This window comes from Megascapheus bottae, chromosome 16 (assembly GCF_031878675.1).
Source record: "Megascapheus bottae isolate mThoBot1 chromosome 16, mThoBot2.hap1, whole genome shotgun sequence".
NCBI lineage: Eukaryota > Metazoa > Chordata > Mammalia > Rodentia > Geomyidae > Megascapheus > Megascapheus bottae.
In genome coordinates, this window is record NC_143524.1 from 9,550,697 (window position 1) to 9,572,439 (window position 21,743).

The window sequence follows — 21,743 nt, forward strand, 5'->3', positions numbered from 1 at the left end:
CTGCCCCTTCCCATTTTGGGGCAGGTGGCATGTCCCTAGGGGGCGGTGCTGCCATACCTGTGGTGGTGTCACGTAGTCAGACACGTCCATGACTCTGTTGGCATAGCGCCCAAAGCCCTTCACCTTGGTGACCACGGAAGATTCAATGGCTGTGTCTCGTACTTGGTAGGCCTTCTCATGCAAAAAAACCCATCTGTGACAGAAGAGCCAGGATGGGGCAGGGAGAGGGAGAGACAGAGAGCGAGAGAGCGAGAGGGCGAGAGGGAGAGCAAGAGCGAGAGCGAGAGAGACAGAGAGAGAGAGAGAGAGAGAGAGAGAGAGAGAGAGAGAGAGAGACAGAGAGACAGAGAGAGAGACAGAGAGAGAGACAGAGAGACAGAGAGACACAGACAAACAGAGATAGAGAGAGAGGAAGGACAAGAGAGTTCATAGGTCTAGGAACAAGGGTGAGGTATTTGGATCTATACCTTTGGATAACAGCCTATGCTGAAAAAGTCACGTAGCATGACATACCTGACATTTTTCCTTCTTGTCTTCTCCCATTGAACTTTAATTTCATAGCTTCCTGTCTGCACGTTTGTGCTTTTCACCCCTGAGAAGGAATTACCCCCTCTCCCCACCCCACACACATACCTCCATACATTTGTGTAACACAGGGCAGAGAGGCCCAGGCCCCTGAGATCATGCATCTCAAGTTATGTTTACAGCTGTCTTGTTCGTAGTAAATTCTCAGGAGGTAAATTGAGGAATGGTGCTTGGAACCATGTGCTAGATAATATTCACCAGCTGGGCAGAGTTTGGAGAGAGGAAGGGAAGTTTTTGAGACTGGACCTGGCAGGTACATTCAAGTTACTTTGGGGAGGGGTACTGATCTTATTCCTTGGTTTGCCCTGCCACCCAGTGGTCATTACTTGTACTGCCATCTCCCTGCCCGGGGTACACTAGTCCAGGACCCAGAAGATAAGGCAGGGCTCCCTCCCTCTCTTCTTTCACTCCCTGCCCCCTAACATCTCTCTCAAAGCAAGAAGGAGCTGCGGACACTGTCTGGAAGCTTACTTATTTATACATACTATACATTTTATATGTATTATTTATCCATTCTGTACTTACAATGATAATCATAATGATTAGCTGGGCATTGGTGGCTACTCCTGAGGCAGAGAACCTGGAGGATTGTGGTTTGAAGTTAAACTGAGAAGTTGGGCAGAAAAGTACCTGAGACTCCATCTCCAGTTGACCAACAGAATCCTGGAGTGGAGATGTGGCTCAAATGATAGAGTACCAGGCATGAGCAGGAAAGCTGGATAAGAGCAAGAAGCCCTAAGATTAAGCCCTATTACCAGTGCATGCACGTGTGCACGCACACACAGTTAAGATTATGGCTTAGCAGTGTTAGGAATGAGACTTGGAGCTTCGTGAACCGTAGGTAAGCACTCTGCCACGGACTCCCAACCCTTCTTAATGTTACTTGACCACCAAAGCCAATTTGGGAGATTAGCTACATCTAATGGAATCCAAGGGTGCGCTTCTGGAAATGCTTTTGTGCACCTAGTCAGAGTAGGAAAACCTGGTAGCATTCATCAGGAGAAGACAGATGCAAGGAGCTTAGGCAGCCCAGAGAAAATGAGCTGTGGGCATCCTGCGCTGGATAGCTGCAGAGGTAACACTTACTGCAGAGGCAGTACTTGCACTGGAAGCCTGCAGAGGCAGTACTTGTGCAAGATACCTGCAGAGGCAGTACTTGCGCTGGCCTGTCTGGGGACTTTATAAGGAGGCGGAGGTACCAAGGGCCAGGAAAACTGAAGGAGGGCTTGATGCTCTCTTTCTAGGGGTGCTGAGCTAAGATGTGTTCCTGGGGTGGAAGTTGGGTTGGATGACTCGGGGAGCTCCGAGGACATGCTGACACTCACAGGCACATGTAGAATGAATCCCCAGACATGCCGTGCTCACAGGCTGATGACCACAAGTAGTCCCCATTTTGTTTTCAGGGAGGGATTCAGAGTGATCTCCATAATTGGTTTTTCCTCATTCAGATTTGCTTGTACAGATTTTGCTTTTTACTGGCTCTGGGAATTGAACTCAGGGCCTGAGTATGGTCCCTGGCTTTTTCGTTTGAGCTAGAGCTCTATGACTTGAGCCACAGATCTACTTCTGGCTTTTTGCTAGTCTATTGGGGGTAAGAGTCTCACGGACATTCCTGCTAGGGCTGTCTTTGAACCATGATCCTCAGATCTCAGCCTCTTGAGAAGCTAGGACAACAGGCACGAGGCCCCCGAGCCCAGTTTCTTTTCTTGTTCTTTTTTTTTTTTTTTTTTGTCATGGGACTTGAACTCAGGCCTGGGCGCTGTCCCTGAGCTCTTCAGTTTAAGGCTACCATCCTACCCTTGAGCCAAGCCCCACTTCCTGTTTCTAGAGGTTAATTGGAGATGAGTCTCAGGTCCTTTTGTGCCTGGCCTGGCTTTGAACCTTGATCCTCAGATCTCAGCCTCCTGAGTAGCTAGGATTACAGGGGTGAGCCACCATACCTGGCTGCTTTTCATTCATGTATATATATATATATATATATATATATATATATATATATATATATATATATATATATATATATTGCCAGTCCTGGGCTTGAACTCAGGGCCTGAGCACTGTCCTTGGATTTTCTCAAAGCTGGAGCTCTACCGCTTGAGCCTCAGCACCACTTCTGGCCTTTTTCTATGTATGTGGTACCGGGGAATTGAACACAGGTCTTCATGCATGCTAGGCAAGCACTCTACCACTAGGCCAAACTCCTGGCCCTCTTCTATATAATTTTTTTTTTAGCCCTTAATTGATAGGTAGTAATTATATATACTTGTGAGAAACAATGTGAATGGTTTGAGATATATACACATTGTGGAATGATGACATGAGCCTTGTTTTGTTTTGGTGCCAATCCTGGAGCTTGAACTCAAGTGCTGTCCCTGAGCTTCTTTTCTCAAGGTTAGCACTCGACCACTTGAACTACAGCTCCACTTCTGCCTTTTTTAGGGGTGGGGGAGGGTAGTTTATTGGAAAGTCTCACCGACTTTCCTGCTCTGGCTGGCTTTGCCCTGGATCTGCTCCTCAGATCTCAGCCTTTTGAGCAGCTAGGATTACAGGCATGAGCCACCAGAACCTGGCCCTTGTGTGTTTGTTTGGTAGTGGTCACTCGAATTCTGAATGGCTCTTTGAAAAGAAGATGTGGAATCCCTGTGAGCTTTGGCAAATGGCTCCAAACCTGTTACCTGTGCATAGATGAATGCACCATTAGGAGTTATTCCCATGCTTGTAAAACACTCTTCTGAGTGCCACGCCTTTGTGCCCTGTGCACTGCTGTGTACTTTACCTCCCTAGTACTTTTCCTGGTGGGGGCAGAATCTCACTAAAGTCTCATTTACTAGGCTGTGTTGCACTGGGAAGGGAAGGGGAGGGAGAAGAACCCTGTTAGAGCAAACGGAGAAGTAATCCAATGACTTCAGAATGCAGAGGTCAAGACTGGAGCCCTAGCTTTCCTCTCCCAGCTACGATGGCCCATGAGCACTCACTAAAGCGTAAGCCACAGTCCAAACACTGAGACTCCTTCTGGAACTTTCTGTGCCTGGCCAAGGTGTGGACGGACATGCTTCTCAGAGGCCTGATCATAAAGTCTGAAACAAAGGCTGATGAGAAGTAGATTTCAGTTGATCATTATCACAAAACAAACCCTGGACGCTAGGCTCATTCCTCTGATGAGGTGTTCACCAGTGAAGTGACTTTATTATTACCACCATATCACAAATAAAAATAAGGAAGCTGGCTGAGCTAGATGGCTCGTGGCTTTGATCTCAGCCGCTCAGGAAGCAGAGGAAGGAGAATTGTTACCAGCTGGAGGCCAGCAGAGGCAAAGTTAGTGAGACACTATCTCAAGAAAAAAAAAAAAAAGCCGGTACAGTGGCTCAAGCCTATAATCCTAGCTACTCGGGAGGCTGAGATCTGAGGATCGCGGTTCAAAGCCAACCCGGGCACTAAAGACCTGAGAGACTCTCATCTCCCATTAATCGCTAGAAAAGGGGATGTGGGGCTGTGGCTCAAGGGGTAGGGTGATAGCCTTGAAATGAAGAGCTCAGGGACAACACCAGGCCCTGGGGTAGGGCAGTAGCCTTGAGCTGAAGAGCTCAGGGACAATGCCCAGGCCCAGAGTTCAAGCCCCTTGACCCACAAAAAATAAAGAGGGTTGGGGGTAATGAATGCCTTAATTGGTAGAGTACTGTGAGGTGTGTTCAGTCCCTAGTAACATACACCCATGAGGAAACTGAGGCAGAGGAGGATGCTGCCTAGCTCAAGGTAAGTGTTCTGCTGGCTTGGCTCTGTCACTGAGAAGAGCACAAATCCTAGCTCTGGAATGTCACAGGAGGAAGGGCCTGCAAACTTGGGAGAAGCAATTAACCAATCTCCTCCTCCTCCTCCTCCTCCTCCTCCTCCTCCTCCTCCTCCTCCTCCTCCTCTTCCTCCTTCCTTCATGGCTTCTTTCTTGGGCCCATGAGGAAGGAAAAAGCCACATTTGCATTCTGTCTCTGAGTTAACAAGCGGAAGAATTTCAGCGATCCCAGGGGGGTGGAATGCATCATCAGGAGAGCCTGAAATGAGGGGTGCTTCATTTCCAGCTCAGAGGGCCCTGGGGCCGTCTCTAGGGGCTGGGACTTAGGAGACACAGCAAGATGAAACCTTCGATTCTTGGCATTTCTTCTGCTTCTCTGACTTAATCTCTCTCTCTCTCTCTCTCTCTCTCTCTCTCTCTCCTCTCTCTCTCTCTCATTCCTACTTTATTATTTATAGAGTGGAAAGCGGGTGGCAGTGCTTTGGCAGGTGAGATGAGCAGGAAGAAGACCAGATTGGCATGCCAGCACCCTCCTATCCAGGAGTCAAGAAGGTGGGGGAGTGGGGATGAAGAGTGTGTGTGTGTGTGTGTGTGTGTGTAGGACAAGGGTCTCTTAGCAAGGTGTGAGCTGGGCAGCGAAAGAGAAGGGGGAGACATGTTGGGGAGTCCATAGGATAATAATAATTCTTGTTTATTACTGAATATTACTGAGTCACACTCTCAGGCAAGGTACTTGATTCATGGCACCTCCTTCGCAGAAGCCCCTGGGAAGAGGGATTCCTACATCCATTTTCCACATCAGGGAACTGAGACCCAGAGGCATAAAATGGAGTCCTCCAAGGCCTTGCTCTGAGCTGATGTCAGACCCGATGCGCCATATTGGTTTCTCCCATCTCAGGGCTGTGGTGTAGGGAGACATCAGGCAGGAAAGAGAGTCACAGCTATAGTCTAGGACTATAGGATGGGGATTCCAGCAGTTTTTCTTTCCTCCCTTATTTCTCACCTTGTGTGCTGGACAAGAAACCTCAGGACGCTATGTTAGGTAAGGGGAAGCGGTAGGGGTGCTGAGAAGGCTGAATTCCAGGCCCTTCTCTTTGTATTATATTATACTATATTATTTATCAGGCCAATCTTGGGATTTGTACTTAGGGTCTGGACATTATTCCTAAGCTTCTTTTACTCAGGGTTAGCACTGGAGCCACAGTGCCACTTCTGGCTCTTTCTGTTCGTGTGGTACTGAGGAATCCAACCCAGGGCTTTATGCATGTTAGGCAAGCTCTCTACCACCAAGCCACATTCCTAGCCCAGACCCTTGTCCTTTTATCAGTGCTGTGAGAGGGAGCTAAATATTCTTGGGAAACAGGTAGAGGATGAACAGGTAGACTGGGTCTCTTGGTGTGCATATGTGTGTTAGCACTGGCATTTGAACTCAGACCCTGCTTTATCCCTCAAGATGGACACTCTACCAATTGTACCACAAAGTCCACTTCTGGCTTTTGGGTGGTTAATTGGAGATAGGAATCTCGTGGATGCTCCTGCTTTGAACTACCATCCTCAGCTCTCATGCCTTCTGAGTAGCCAGGATGACAGTTTTGTGTCACCCAGGCCTGGTTATTATATGGGGGAGAAACAGGACAGGGAGAGCCACGTGGGTCCACCAATGGTCCTTCAGATAATAGGGGCAGCAAAGCACTGGGAAATACTCTCTCCCCGCTGCTTGGCATGGAGACAGTTTCTTCAACATTGGGCTGGCACTAGCCAGCAATTCCAAGGGGTTAGGCCCCACAGATTTTCTTCTACTTCCTGCCCAGTCTCCCCAGGAAGTCTCACCCCACAACGGAGACTAGAGACACTCTCTTGGGTCCAGAGAAGGCATTAGAGATGTCAGGAAAACACTGTCCCCTAGGGCAATGGTAAGGGGGTGACATGGTGTCAACCACAGGTCAGTAGCTGAGGCCAGGATGAGGGTGAGATTATGGAGCCACTGGGTGGCATGTGGCTGTGAGTATATAAGAGGAATCACTGGCCAGCCTGTAATCCTAGCTACTCAGGGGGCTGAGATCTGAGGATCGAGGTTCAAAGCCAGCCTGGGCCCTAAAGTCCATGAGACTCATCTCCAATTAACCACCAGAAAACCAGAAGTGGCACTGTAGCTCAAGGGGTAGGCTGGTAGCCTTGATTTGAAGAGTTCAGGGACAGTACCCAGGCCCAGAGTTCAAGCCCTATGACTGACCAAAAAAAAAAAAAAAAAGGGAGAAATGACTGTCTCACATGACTCCGTCTTGTTTCATCTTGTCTCACATAATTCCATCTGTATCTCCATCCTGTCTCTTTGGTAGGGGGTCACGGGGGGGGGGGCGATGATTTCAGCCTTAGTGAGGTGTAGGCATCGTGATTGCTCTCCATACAATAGTGCCATCTTGCAGGGTCACCCACATCCATAGAATCCCTAATCCCTAGACATCTAACCCAACTCCACTCCCCATTGTGGTTGTCTTTGTCTACACACATGCACACACACACAAACACACACACACACACACACACGCACACACGCACACGGATTCAAATGTTTCAAGAGCTTCCCTGCATTCCTTTATTTTCCTGCAAAACAGAAGCTCTCTGAAGGTGAGATTTGGTCATTTGATTGTGTTCCTAGAAATCTTACAGAACTCTTGTCTCTGTTCTTTGGGCTCCAATCACAAACTTCTTTCTGTCTGCCCCCACCCCACCCTACCCCCACCCCCACGTTTATTCTCTTGGCAGAGGTGGAGTCTGCCTTGAGAAATCTCCTCTCCTTTCTTCCAGTAGTTGCTGCAGCAGGTCCTAGCTGGGACCAGACAAACCTTCCTTGCTTCTCTGGTGAGAACAAACGCCTCCCTCCCTGTGTACCTCCCAGCCACAGATGAAATTTGGTTTGTGGATGTGATTGGAATAACCTTCTCTTGCTTTTCTATTGTAAGATTCAAGGAAGTATGTACATTTCATACTTACAGTGTTAAGTCTGCTTTTGTCCACCTTGTTATCCAACTAGCGCTCAATGCCTGGTATGAAGAAACGCTCAATACTTTTTTTTTTCCCCTCTCTCTCTTCTGAATTAATGTCAATGGATTCATGAAAACACAATAGTGCAGGGGCTCTTATAGACTGAGATGGGTTCAGGCCAGGGGGCTGGGCTGCCAAATGTGCTGCTATAACTGCAAGGCTGTGTTCCACCGGGAACTGTCAGGCTGAGAGATGGATGGGGTTGGATATCAAGACGCCAAAGAGCCTCTCTCAAGCTCCCTCATACAGACTCGGCTCCAGGCCCCCAGCACTGGAGAACCCGATCTGATCTTGAGGAGGGAGAGACCGGGGTAGCTGGGGGTGGGGGGAGCGGGTTGAGCCTGGTATCTTCCATCCATCTCCCTCCTGAAGCCTGTGGAGCCGGGCTAAATTGGGAATGTGCTGAACTGGCCTTTGCTGTCATCTGGACCTGGGTGCCTTCCTGAGGCTCTGCACAGCTGTGGCACTGAATACACACATGACAGGGAGCTTCGGAACCCCAAGTTTAGGTCAAGCTCTGAAACACTTTGCAAACATCATCTTTCACAGACACTCTATATGGGAAGGACGTTTCCGACCATTCCTTCCCATTCCAAAGCTTGAATTGTTTCTCTATCTCTGCAAGGAAGGCTAGCTACTGGCTACTGGCTTTCACCAAAGTCATCTGGTTGCTGCCACAATCCTGGAGGAAAAATTGCTTACAACCATCACATCAGCAGCCTGTCTTTCTGGGCACATGGGCGCAACCTTTCAGCTCCAGCCCACACAGGCCCAGGATACCTTCTTCGACTGGCTTGAATGAACTCATGACCTGATCGCTGGCCTGCCTCTTTCAACACATTAAAACCCAAGGTCTCAAGGGGAAGAGGAGACCACAGATCCAAAGACCAGGAACGAAAACCTTTGAGATTTCTGCCTACATTTCCTGGTGCTGTGGAAATGACCACAAGAAAGCTAGAACCTGTGTTTTCCACCCCCCCATCCATTGTCTGCTGACCGCTCTTTGTGTATTTATGTGTTAAGAGTGTGTACCTCCGCTGAGAGGGGAGTGTTTGGATCTTGCTGGTTCTTAAGGGTGAAATGGGGCAACTTGATGGGATGAATGGGGTTGGGAAGAGATGAGGAGAACAACGGAAGGGGTGACATTGATGGAGATGCATTGTATTTATCATCTGCTCGGCTGTGTTGTACTCATACACTGGCATGTTGAAGAGAAACCCTTTTGTACAACTACTTAAAACAATAAGAGATCATTATAATAATTCTTATAATACAAGAAACTCCCAGGCTAAGTTTTAAGGCACAGAATCAGAAGATAGGAAATGTCTACTTTTGTGTTTGTTGCTGCTGTTTACAAAGTGAAGCATTTCTATATTTTCAGCAAAGAATCAAACAGGACATCTGGAAAGCTACTTTTCTCAGCAACTCTTCCCATGGCATGGGCACCATTCCCTCTTTTGCCTTAACCTTCCATGCAAGACTTTCTCACCTTCCCAAGCTCTTGGTGTTTTTGTCTCTGCCAAGAGGGAATTCATTTGAAATCAAATCCAGCTTTCTCTTTTCTTCTGCAGACGGTCCTCCTTCCCACCGTGCACCATCCAGTCATCCTGTCCCCATCTCCCTGGAGTTGGGGCTGTGTGCCTGGATTCCCTTGTCTTTCTGAGACCTCCGAGACTTGTCAGAGGGAAAGGAAAGATGGTGGGGAGGGGGGGTGCTTCCTCTTCTCTGGGTGGAAGACAGTAATGCCAGATGAAAAAAAAAAAAAAGCCCCTGGCTTGAAGTGTGTGTGTCTATATATCAGTCTAAGTCTGGATTTACCAGGGTCCTAGTCCAGACCCCTGAGGTCATGACTCCCCTGGAACAAAGTGTATCCCCCCACCTCCCATCGGGAGAGGAGAAGCCCAGGATACTGCCCAGTAGCACTGAGGGGAGGCAGGGCAGGACACCAGGGAGCAATCTCACCCTGAAGACCTGAAGGACCAGAGACTCACCCCACGAAGTAGGAGATGATGAGAAGCTGTACTGCACGGTTGATGATCCCGATTGTCCAGCTCTTCACCACCACCGACTTGGTGGTCTCGTAGGTGAAGAAGTCGGAGATGCAGTTCATGCTGAGAGTGCCCAGTGGCCAAGCAGAAGGGGTCCAGTGGCCACCTCAGGAGAGAGAGGATCTCAGGGCAGGGAGACAAATCAAAGTCTGGAGGGTGCAGCTGAGTGGGACTCCAGGATTGGAACCTATCCCTGTAATACCAGGCAAGACTAACCCAGTACCCAGGCTCTCCCTGCTGTGAGCACTGACAGCCAACCGTCCAGGGCCAGGGCAGGCAGGGGTGGGGGGAGGACCCCTTTATTATTCGTCTCCACCCCGCTCCCGGGTGATGTCACAGCAGGGGTGGGGTCTTCAATGCTGGGCTCTTGATTGCCTGGGATGCAGCTGGCTAGGGCCTTCTGGGACTCATGTTTTATCTGCTCTCTGGCTAACGTTTCTGCTCTCTCACCCCAGCTCACCAGCTGCTTCAGGTTCTCCCTAAAGCCCCTTGCCATGTCCCATCCCCCAGTCACCTTACAGTCTACCTCAGCTGAGCACCCCCTTCTCTCCTGAGTAGCTGCGAGATTCCACTGGATTTGTGGTAACAAGTTACATCCTTCCTTCTTTCCTCTGCCTCTGTTTTTTTTTGACAGAATCTTGCTATATAGCCCACATTGGCCTCAAACTTGTGATCCTCCTATTGCTGCCTTCTGAATGCTGGAGCTTCAGGTGTGAACCCCCATTCTTGGCAGTCACATATTTCTGATCCGTTGGCGATTGCTGGAGCTCTAACTTGTCGAGTTTTGTTGTTGTTTACTGTATTAGTTATCTGTTATCTGGATTTTTCACTTTGTGTTTGATGACATACTTCAAGAGGGCTGGGGCAGTTCCCCCCCGCACACATTTGGGAGTTCTCTCAAATCCTAGAGGTGATGGACTAAAGAAAGATTCTCAAGCCAGGCATGGTGGCTCATGCCTGTAATCCTAGCTACTCTGGAGGCTAATATCTGAGGATCACTGTTCAGAGCCAAAGCATGGGCAAAACAAAGCCGAGAGACACTTATCTCCAATTAATCACTAGAAAATGGGAAGTGGGGCTGTGGCTAAAAGGTGGGGAGGTAGCCTGAAAATGGGAAGTGGGGCTGTGGCTAAAAGGTAGGGAGGTAGCCTTGAGCTGAAGAGCTCAGGGACAGCGCACAGGCCAGAGTTCAAGCACTATGGCTGCCCCCCCCCCAAAGACCCTCAACACACACACACACACACACACACACACACACACACACACATATGAAAGTCCATTGAATTTATATTTCCAGAGAGTTCGAGAAATAGCATTGTTTAACCTATAGGTTAAAGCCTTGACTCTAAGCAGGCACTGGACTCAATGATTGTCAGGGAATGGTACATTTCAATCTTCTCTACATACACGGTCAATCACTCTGAACACAGAATCATTGTGATAGTGTCAAAAGAGAATGGAGCTGGTGTTAGGGAGGTGGATTCTAGTCTCTAACTTTGTAGCCAAATCACTGAGACTCTGGGCAACTGGATAAAGCCAGTCTTGGGCTTTAGCTCAGAGACTGAGCACTGTCCTTGGACTTTCTCAAGGTTAGAGCTCTACCACTTGAGCCTCAGCACCACTTCCAGCTTTTTTCTATGCATGTGGTACCAATGAGTCGAACCTGGGTCTTCATGTATGCTAGGCGAGCACTCTACCACTAGGCCAAACTCCTGGCCCCTGGGCAACTCCTCTTTGAGCTTGTTTTTATCATCTACAAAAAGCAGGAGTAGAAGCCAAGCACCAGTGGCTTACCTGTAATCATAGGAACTCAGGAGGTGGAGATCTGAGAGTGCCAGCTCAGGCAGAAAAGTCTGAGGCACTTACCTCCAATTAACCACATTAAAAGCCAGAAGTGGATGTATGGCTCAATTGGTACAGTGCCAGCTTACCTTAATCAAAAGCCCAGGCCCTGAGTTCAAGCCTTAGTAGCTGCAAACACCCCCCCCCCCTCCTTCCCTTGCTCTCTAAACACAGAAAAATTCAAATGTTTCAGGCCTGGCCTTTTCTGTAGGTGTAGGTCACGTCACCTCAGGCTGATATGATTTTAAACCAGTTCTGTCTCTAAGCTACACCTGACACCAGCACTTGAATTTGATGCTGCCATCTCCTAACGGCTTTCAGGGAAGCCATAAACTGCAATTACAGATGGAAAGACTTTGGGTGTAGATACTAAATTCATTTCTGAAACAATTTAATCTTCATCCTTCATCCTGGCAGGGTACAGCTGGAGAGCAGCCCCATCACACACACACACACACACACACACACACACACACACACACACACACACACACACACTCACCATCCCTCAGTAGCCAGTGGGAGCCGTGTTTCTCACCACAACTCCTTTCCACCGACTCCACACTAGTGAACTGAGTCTTTGCAGAAGCCCACCCATCATGCCACTTTTCTAATGCATCCTGCATTATCCATGACCGCAGCCAAATTACACTTCCTAGCCTCTCCTTAAAGAACTGCCTGTCACTTTCTAATTTTCTTCTTTTTTTTTCTTTTTGGTACCGGTCCTGGGTCTTGAACTCACGGCCCAGTTGCCATCTCTGAGTATTTTCCGCTCAAGGCTGACACTCTATACCCGTTGAACCACAGTTCCAACATAAATAATAATATTCTTCTTCTTCTTTATCGTTATTATTATTTCTGTGATTAATTTAGAGGTCAGCGTCTCACGAACTTTCCAGCCCGGGCTGGCTTTGAACTGCCCACTCTCAGGTCTCAGCCTCCCGAGACTCGGCTGGAGGCCCCATCGCCGGTCGGGTCCTCCGAGCGAGCGCCTCTCTAGCCAGCCCGCCGTCTCTATGGTCCGGGCGCGACTTCCGGTGGCGGGACGCGGGGCCGCGCACGCGGGAAAAAGCTTCCCCAGCGTCCCCACGGTCTCCGGCGTCCCCGCCCCCTCCCCCGCGGCGCCCTGCGCGCCCACCGCCCGCGCCTAGGGATCGTCGCGAGACTGCGGCTCTCCAGAGGTGGGTGGTCGCCTCCCGGGAGTTCTTCCCGCAGGGCCGGGGCCCTGCTTCCCCTTCCCCACCCTCCACCCCCCCCCCGCGGAGCCGCTCACCATGGACCGCTCCGCGTTCAAGTCTGCGAGCCGCGGGCGAATCCATTTTAAAAATAGGGGGGGTGGGAAGCGCGGGTCTGGAGCGCCGGAGTCGGGGGTGGGGGAGCGCGGGGAGGGAAAGTCGCACTCGGGGCCGAGTTGAGGTGCGGGCTGGGAGCAGGCCGGGGTGGGGGTGGAGGGCTGCTGCTCGTTGCCATGGCTCCCGAAGGAGGGTGGGTGTGTGTTGGGGGGGGTCAGCTCTTGCTCCGGGCCCCCGGGGTGGGCCTGGCCCTGGGGGGGACCCTGGCGGCGGAGAACCTGGAGCCGTCTCCAGCACGTCGAGGGCTGCCACTCGACCGACTCCCGCCCTTCGAGCTGCTCGCTCTGTCTCCCTCCCGCATTCAGGTTCGCACCCTTGCCGAGTGAGTGAGCATCCGCACACGCACCCACCCGAGAGTTGGGGACCCAGGCTCCCAGATTATTCACTTTCTCAGGGCCCCGGGCCCAGGCCCACACACAGCAGGTCAACATGGCAGAGACGCTGGAGTTCAACGACATCTATCAGGAGGTGAAAGGTTCCATGGTGAGGAGGGGATTGGGCTTTTAATGCTGATGGACCAAGGAAAAGAGGGTACAAGGTTCTTTTTTCTTTTTTTCCATTAACAGAAGCTTAACATAACGATTCTGTTATAGTCAGGATAATGTGTATCTCATGCCATCTGTCACAAATTGACCAGCCTCAAGAATTATAGGTTTGTGGATTTAGAAGAGATGGTAGATACTATGTTACAAACCAGGAAACTGAGGAACTGCAAGTGTTTTGGAGGTCAGAGCTAGGTTTAAAATCCATCCTTCCAGGTCGTTGATCCTTCTTACTGGCCCTTAGTATTGCCTCAATAATCTAGCTCATCTCCTAGCAGCCAGAAAGGGGCTAGGGTAGAACTGAACCTCCTGTGCTCAATTGTCTTTCCTTCCTGCATCTGCCTTTCTGACAGAATGATGGTCGGCTGCGGTTGAGTCGCCAGGGCATCATGTTCAAGAACAGCAAGACGGGCAAAGTGGACAACATCCAGGCTGGGGAGTTGACGGAAGGCATCTGGCGACGTGTAGCCCTGGGCCACGGAATTAAACTGCTCACGAAGAACGGCCATGTCTACAAGTATGATGGCTTCCGAGAATCGGTGAGACTTCTTGTTGCCATACCCCATGTCTGCAGAAAGCTGGGAGTTCCATCCTCTGATTGTCAAGTCATTGATAGTTTGGGTTCTTTAGAGTGGGGCTCTTGAGGCCTTTAAATAATCATAGTTTTGAGTGATGTCAGTCATGTGGCTTCCTTTGTGCGTGAGTCCAGAAGATGTTCTTCTGTCTTCACAGTGAGTTTGTTTTTGGTTGGCCATGGGGCTTGAACTCTGGTCCTGAGCATTGTTCCTGAACTCTTCCTCGCAAGGCTACTGCCCTATTTACCGCTTCTGGTTTTCTGGTGGTTAACTGGAGATATGAGTCTCATAGACTTTAGTTCCTGGGCTGGCTTTGAACTGAGATTCTCAGTTCTCAGCCTCCTGTGCAGCTAGGATTGCAGGTGTGAGCCGCCATGCCTGGCTTGAATTCCTTGAGTTCAAGACTACTTGGTTTTAATTTCTCCTTTCATCAAGACCAAAGTTTAAAAGTCTACACGGTTAGGCCTCTTTCTGAGTTAGTACTGTGTCCCTTCCCTAACTTGAGGCCCTATTCTCTTTTCAGTAACCATTTAAACACTTTTAGAGCTGTGTCTGAGGTGGATTTCTGATTGAAGCAGTTGTTTTGAAATAGATAGTTCTTAAAGCTTTTGAGTTGTGAGCAGGCCACGTGGATTTGCTGGGATTGTGCTTTCTTCCTTCTACTGACAGGAGTTTGAGAAACTTTCTGATTTCTTCAAAACGAATTATCGCCTTGAGCTAATGGAGAAGGACCTGTGTGTGAAGGGCTGGAACTGGGGGACAGTGAAGTTTGGTGGTGAGTCTTGGGGAAGCTTGAGGTTTTGGGGAGAAGCTCTTCCCTGGCTTCATTGGTTCTTCCTGTGCCAATCTCTCTCGTTTCTAATTTGTGTGTCCCTTATGTATTTACCAAGTACCTCTAGTGACTTAGGCCCTGTGTTGTGCACAAAATAGTTCCAGCATCCTGTCTTCCCGGAGCAGACAACCTAGTAGGTGTGTCTGTAGAGTTAAGAGGATGAGCTTGTGGTTTGATCAGCTCTTTCCTCACAGGGCAGCTGCTTTCCTTTGACATTGGTGACCAGCCAGTCTTCGAGATACCCCTAAGCAATGTGTCCCAGTGCACCACAGGCAAGAATGAGGTAACTCTGGAATTCCACCAGAACGATGACGCCGAAGTGTCGCTCATGGAGGTGCGCTTCTACGTCCCTCCCACCCAAGAGGATGGCGTGGACCCCGTGGAGGTGAGGCCTTCCTTCCATGCCTTGAGGGCAGGGGATGCTGAGCAAGCTTCTGGGCCACCTAGCCTGGAAATGGGGGTCTGTTGCCCAGTAGACCCGTGTGTGCTTTTGCAGGCCTTTGCCCAGAATGTGCTGTCGAAGGCGGATGTCATCCAGGCCACTGGAGATGCCATCTGCATCTTTCGGGAGCTGCAGTGTCTCACACCCCGCGGCCGTTATGACATCCGGATCTACCCCACCTTCCTCCACCTGCACGGCAAGACCTTCGACTACAAGATTCCCTACACCACCGTTCTGCGTCTCTTTTTGCTCCCCCACAAGGACCAACGCCAGATGTTCTTTGTGGTAAGCAGGAGTTATGGGCATGCGTGCCTGCGTGCGTGTGGTCCTAAGTCTTCAGTAGATTGGTCTCACTGGTTTTCAGAGGCAGCGACAGGTGCTTTACTCTCACCTTGTCCGCTTGCCTCCACCAGATTAGCTTGGATCCCCCCATCAAGCAGGGCCAAACTCGTTACCACTTCCTGATCCTCCTCTTCTCCAAGGATGAGGACATCTCTTTGACCCTCAATATGAACGAGTGAGTATCTCCAGACTCATTTTCCTGCTGCTGCCCAGGCAGGAGACTGGGGAGCCATTGGATGGCCTCGGGGCGCACGAGCTCATCTCTGTCTGTTTTTAGGGAAGAGGTGGAGAAGCGCTTTGAGGGGCGACTCACCAAGAACATGTCGGGATCCCTCTATGAGATGGTCAGCCGGGTCATGAAAGCACTCGTGAACCGCAAGATCACAGTGCCAGGCAACTTCCAGGGGTGAGGAGCGTAGGAATGGGATTCCTGGCCTCTGCAGGGATTGGGGGCAACGTGGGACGGGGGGAGTTCGAGGTGGGGAGAAATGCTGAATGTTTTTGGTAAGTCCCTCCTGAGATGGAAATGCAAAACCTCCGATGAGAGGCTCGGCTCGGGCCCTGCCTTGTGGTGGGTTTCGGCATCTCAGTGAGAACCATTTTGCTCGGTGGAGGGCCTGAGCCATGTGATGCAGGTGTGCTATTGGTTCTTTGACCCTGACTGGGCTCCCTGCCCCCTCCATCAGGCACTCAGGGGCTCAGTGTATCACCTGCTCCTACAAGGCGAGTTCAGGTTTACTCTATCCGCTGGAACGCGGCTTCATCTATGTCCACAAGCCACCAGTGCACATCCGCTTCGACGAGATCTCCTTTGTCAACTTCGCCCGTGGCACCACTACCACTCGCTCCTTTGACTTTGAAATCGAGACCAAGCAGGGCACACAGTACACCTTCAGCAGCATTGAGAGGTAGGTGCATCCCTCCCTCATTCTCACTCCAACATCCTCGTCTCCCCCCACCTTCCATTAGGAAGTTTGGTGTGGCCTCGGGCACTCTCTTAGCCTGGGATTTTGACTTTTCATGTTTCGAGTGGAGTTTTTCCTCTGCCTCATTGGGAATTGCTCTTTCGTTCTTGTCCTTAGAAAATGCATCTTGCGGTGTTAGGATCGCTGTGTGTGTTGGCACTCATCCTTTTGTTTCCTCTGCTCCCCCCATGGTGGAAATGCTATCTCTCTCTTTCCTGGAATGAGCATTTGTGCCCAGGAACATAGCAGCTAATGTTTATTGAGTTCTCAGTATAGGCTAAATCATTTATAAAGGTCTTCGTGTTTAATCCACATAAGAACCTGGTGAGGCATAAACTCAGTCCAGTTAAGAAACGCAAGCACCCGTCCTGCTGTTCCTTTATTCCTTCCCAGAATTCAAGGCCACGCTAGTTCCTCTTTGAAGACTCATGTTTGACCCTTCAGACTGCTGCCTTCTGGGGTCTCAGAGATGTTGGGTTGGGTGGTGTGGTCAAGAGCTCCAGCCCCACCGTCTACCCAGCCGGCGTCTGTGAGAACATTGCTTAGTCCACCCATGAGTTGTTCCTAACCATCTGCTAACACTATGCCTCTCTTCCCAGGGAGGAGTATGGAAAGCTGTTTGATTTTGTCAATGCAAAAAAGCTGAACATCAAAAACCGAGGCTTGAAAGAGGTACCTCTGTGTGGGGAGAATGAGCCCCTCTCCTGTTCTGTCTGTAGGGGAGAAAGGAGCAGAGACTCTCTGGCTTCCTTTTCACTCTCTCTTCTCTTCTCACCCTTATAGAAAAAAGAGGTGCGTGTGACCCTTTCCCTTTCCTGGTCCAGGTTTTTCTCTGCATGGCCTTAGATCAGTGTAGCCCATGGCAGCCCTCTGTGGGGCCAGGAGAGGGAGGGGTTTGGACTAACGCAGTCTGGCAGGAAGTACTTAGGCCCTGCATGTTGGCTGTGTGTGGACAGTCTGGCTCCTGGGTCTTCTAGCAGCAGCTGCTGCTCTGACTTCATAGGCATGCAGGAGTGGTTTTGAGTGTACAGGGATGTAGGCTTAAGGGTCCGGGCCCTTACTCCCATGTCCTCCCTGGCTAGGGCATGAACCCAAGCTACGACGAATATGCAGACTCGGATGAAGACCAGCACGATGCCTACTTGGAGAGGATGAAGGAGGAGGGCAAGATCCGAGAAGAGAATGCCAATGACAGCAGCGATGAATCGGGAGAGGAAAGCGGTGGGCTAGCCTCGGTTCTGGGGAATGGGGACGGGCAGACTCTTCCTGTGGCCTGGGCTAGATACCAACTGGGACTACAGCTGGATGTCTGAGGAAGAAACGGGGCTCATGTCGGGCCCTCCTAGCTGCCCAGAAGGCTGAGATCTGAGGGTCTCAGTTCAGAAACCATCCTAGGAAACAAAGTATGAAATTGTCACTTCCATTGAGCCCCAGAAATCTGGAAGTAGAGCTGTGGCTCAAAGTGGTAGAACAGTAGCCTTGAGCCTGAAAGCTCAGGGACAGGGGTATCCAGGCCCTGAATTCAAGCCCTACAACTGCCCCCCCCCCTAAAAAAAAAGAAGGGGGGACTTTCACTAGTATAGAAGCTGATACAGCCTGTTTTTTTGTTTTGTTTTCCAGATGAGTCATTCAACCCAGGTGAAGAGGAGGAAGATGTGGCAGAGGAGTAAGTTTTGGTTTTATCTGACAGGGCTGAGTGTTGTCTGTATGTTTGACAGGCCCTTAGGTAGAAGGGAATTTCTTAGGTCTCAGCATTAACCACTGACCCAGAATGGCCACGTGGCCTCCAGTGAGATGGTATGTGTGTGGGGTGTTAGCGGATCAGAGGCTGTATTAGTGCATAGCGTCACTCGAAGCCAGCACAATATATTGGGAGAATGGAGACAGCCAGTGCCTGCTTGCTGGTAGAAGTTCTTCGAAAATCACTGAACCAACCTTGGTTTCCTCGTTTTAAGTGGCAGAGTACTTCTGCCTTGTGTTAAATCAGGCAAGATTTTTTTTTTTCTTGGTCAGTTGTGGGTCTTGAACTCTGAACTCTGCAGCTCAAGGCTACCGCCCTACCCCTGGAGTCACAGCACCACTTCTGGTTTTCTAGTGATTAGTTGGAGATAAGAGTCTCATGGTCTTTAGTATCCCGGGCTGGCTGGCTTTGAACAGCAATCTTCAGATCTCAGCCTCCTGAGTTGCTAGGATTACAGGCATGAGCCATTGTGCCTAACTAGTCATGATTTTTAATTGCTAGTGTTTGATTAGGATTCACATTGAGGAGCATAAAAGGCACTTCAATATGTTCCTGTGGCTTACAAGGGCCAGGGTTATAATGGCTTCAGATCTAGGTACTCAGAAGTTATATGTATCTCCTTCCTTCCTTCCTTTTGTCAATCATGGCGCTTAACCTAGGGCTGGGGCACTGTCCCTAAGATTTTTTGCTGAAAGCTAGTACTACCACTTTGAGCCACAGTGCCATTTCCGGTTTTCCAGTGGTTAATTGGATATAAGAATCTTTTCCGCGGGTTGGTTTTGAACCATAGTCCCCAGATCTCAGCCTCCTGAGAGCTAGGATTACAAAGCATGGGCTACTGGTGCCTGGTTTGTTTTCTTCGGAATCCTTTATTTGTAGACATCCTTGCTCTTCTGGCTGCGAGATGATCCTTAGAAGGCCCAGGCAAGCTTAGTGCTATCAGCTATGCAGCAGAAGTACAAAGAGAACCATGTGGTCTCATGCTTTTCTTGAGCCTCAGTTACTGAGTCTCAGTTCCACTGTTGGGCAGGTTTGACAGCAATGCCTCTGCCAGCTCCTCTAGCAATGAGGGTGACAGTGACCGTGAGGAGAAGAAGAGGAAACAGCTCAAGAGGGCCAAGATGGCCAAGGATCGCAAGAGCCGAAAGAAGCCTGTAGAGGTACAGACTGAGTAGCAGGGGAGTCTCTGTGTGTGTGTGTGTGTGTGTGTGTTGGGAGGTAGGGTTTGGAAGTGTTTCTGTCCAGTTCTGAGATAATTAACTGTGGAAGATCTGACTTAAACTGTGTTCCCTGGGCCCCTCGTGAGTTTGAGGGAAGATGTAACCCCTGCTTACGTGATACTATTTATGTGTTCATTCTCCCTCTTCGTGATCTATATAATTTCTTTGGAAAAATGCAGGGTATCTGTGGGACATAGTTGGCCACTAGCATTTGGATTCTTTTGTCACATAGGCGAAGAAGGGCAAAGATCCCAATGCCCCTAAGAGGCCGATGTCTGCATACATGCTGTGGCTCAATGCTAGTCGAGAGAAGATCAAGTCAGACCATCCTGGTATCAGCATCACAGATCTTTCCAAGAAGGCTGGCGAGATTTGGAAGGGAATGTCCAAAGAGAAGAAAGAGGTGTGTGACAACAGAGAAGGTGGGGTGGGGATCTCTCAGGCTGGGAGTGGAGCTTTTTTGGGGATGGCTAGGGGGCAGGGAGAGCCATTGGTGATTCTCTTCCTCTATGGAGATTTTGTCTGTGTCATGGAAGAGGTCTCACTCTTTGCTCTGGTGTGTGTGACAGGAATGGGACCGCAAAGCTGAGGATGCTAGGAGAGAATATGAAAAAGCCATGAAGGAATATGAAGGAGGGCGAGGAGAGTCCTCTAAGAGGTGAGTGTTGAAACAAGGTGGCTCAGGAATGGCTTTTTTTAGCAGAATGTATTTATTTTTTTATTTTGCAGATCAAAGTTGAGAATTGGGGTGTTAGTCGGTACATTTTTGTTTGCAGTAGCATGGTTCTTGTCAAGCCCAGTAGATCATTGGCCATGTATGGGTGATAGATTGGAAGAATTCAAGTCATTAGATAAAGTATTCTGTAAAGTCATTACATAATGTAGAACCCATTTCCAGGAGTCATATTTGAAGGTATGTGAACATTTAGGGGGGAAAAAAAGTTACTGGGGAGCCTAATGGAAAACTCATAGGAGGTTTTTTTTTGTTTTTTTTTGCCAGTCCTGGGCTTGAGCTCGGGGCCTGAGCACTGTCTTTGGATTTTCTCAAGGCTAGAGCTCTACCACTTGAGCCTCAGCACCACTTCCGGCTTTTTTCTATGTATGTGGTACCGAGGAATCGAACCCGGGTCTTCATGCATGCTAGGCAAGCACTTTAACCACTAGGCCAAACTCCTGGTCCCTCATAGGAGGTTTTAAAGATGACTTTTTTTTTAGAGCCCCTTCAGGCTCTGACTCACTTCTGGTCATCTTCTTTGGGCTGGGGACATAACAGTGTGGTGGGAAAGGCATCACAGGGCCCACTTGGCTTCTCTTGTGCTCCCTGCCATGTAGGGATAAGTCAAAGAAGAAGAAGAAAGTAAAAGTAAAGATGGAAAAGAAATCCACACCCTCTAGGGGCTCGTCATCATCGAAGTCATCCTCAAGGCAGCTGAGTGAGAGCTTCAAAAGCAAAGAATTTGTGTCCAGTGACGAAAGCTCTTCAGGAGAGAACAAGAGCAAAAAGAAGAGGAGGCGGAGTGAGGTGCGGCAGGAAGGCGGGGGCCGGGGCACAGGGTGTGGCCAGTCAGTGAGAGTCATGAGTTGGAGTTGGGGAATTCTGAAGGTGAGGTAGTGGACTGTGGAGAGGTTGGTCAGAATTAGGGGCCCTGCACCCCTGAAAAGTGATTGGGAAGCCAGATTACATTGTGTACCATTCCTTGAAGAGAACTTTGGTTTTCAGGACTCTGAAGATGAGGAACTAGCCAGTACTCCTCCCAGCTCAGAAGACTCAGCATCAGGATCGGATGAGTAGAGGGAGAAAATTCTCCCCTCAGCACTCACCCTGCCTCACCCCAGGCTCCCAGCTCATGTCTGGTACCGGTTTCTCCTACATGCTATGCAGTCCTTGGATTCTGTGCCATCTGAACAAGCTCTCCTGGCGGCATGCTCTCGGTTGGGGTAGTGTCTTCAAGGACAGCTCCTTGTCTTCTGGGGAGAGACTGGGTAGGAGTCCACTGTCTTTGCAGTGCAGCCCAGGATCCAAGTCCTTGTCCTACTTAACGACCATAGGGATGTGGCTGCTTCTTGTCCTGTTCAAGTTGCTGCAGCAGAGGTCATGTGAGGTCAGGCTTGTAGCTCCCAAATGGGGCCTGTTTCTACCTTTATTTTGTATTTCTGGTCTGTGAAATCAACATTTAATAAAGGGAACTGACTTTGGAAGCCATGTCCTTATGCCTCCTTTCTAGACCTCTCCCATAGCCCTTCTACTTTGCATGGTGGTGTTTACCATTCTGCCCTGAGCGCTGGGCCCCCCACCAGCCAGGAAGTAAATCTCCAGGTACTGCTCGTTCTGTTCCCGGCTGGACAAGCATTGTTTTTCACCCTCTTCTGCCAGGATGTGCCACCTGAGAGTCTAGAAATGAACACTGATCTGATTAGGAAGTCT

The 21,743-nt window shown here is 49.7% G+C and overlaps 2 protein-coding genes across 3 annotated transcripts in view; one reads left to right on the forward strand and one right to left on the reverse strand.

Moving 5' to 3' along the window:
- P2rx3 (purinergic receptor P2X 3) overlaps positions 1-9,542 on the reverse strand; it is a 32,502-nt gene extending 22,960 nt beyond the window's left edge. The window contains exons 1-2 of one of the 2 annotated variants that reach the window (XM_090348744.1): positions 9,409-9,542; positions 58-193 (exon numbers count right to left, since the gene is read on the reverse strand). In XM_090348744.1, the coding sequence (XP_090204870.1) occupies positions 58-193; positions 9,409-9,527 (255 nt within the window). In that variant the 5' untranslated portion in view covers positions 9,528-9,542. The remainder of the gene's footprint in view (positions 1-57; positions 194-9,408) is intronic. The other variant, XM_090348743.1, reaches the window with a different exon arrangement.
- A 3,409-nt stretch (positions 9,543-12,951) lies between these two features.
- On the forward strand, positions 12,952-21,521 carry Ssrp1 (structure specific recognition protein 1). Its single transcript, XM_090347665.1, has 16 exons — positions 12,952-13,142; positions 13,555-13,740; positions 14,446-14,551; positions 14,803-14,993; positions 15,105-15,335; positions 15,464-15,567; positions 15,670-15,798; positions 16,079-16,300; positions 16,957-17,029; positions 17,440-17,578; positions 17,978-18,023; positions 19,129-19,258; positions 19,551-19,721; positions 19,888-19,976; positions 20,651-20,840; positions 21,039-21,521. The coding sequence occupies exons 1-16, from the start codon at positions 13,089-13,091 to the stop codon at positions 21,108-21,110; spliced, it is 2,133 nt and encodes a 710-aa protein (XP_090203791.1). The 5' UTR covers positions 12,952-13,088; the 3' UTR covers positions 21,111-21,521.
- The last annotated feature ends 222 nt before the right edge of the window (positions 21,522-21,743 follow it).

Excerpts from the sequence above, each read along its gene's own strand:
- Ssrp1 (XM_090347665.1), top strand. The coding sequence starts at position 13,089 with ATGGCAGAGACGCTGGAGTTCAACGACATCTATCAGGAGGTGAAAGGT. Across the intron at positions 17,030-17,439 it reads AAAACCGAGGCTTGAAAGAG|GGCATGAACCCAAGCTACGA; the intron begins GTACCTCTGTGT and ends CTCCCTGGCTAG. Across the intron at positions 20,841-21,038 it reads AGAAGAGGAGGCGGAGTGAG|GACTCTGAAGATGAGGAACT; the intron begins GTGCGGCAGGAA and ends TTTGGTTTTCAG.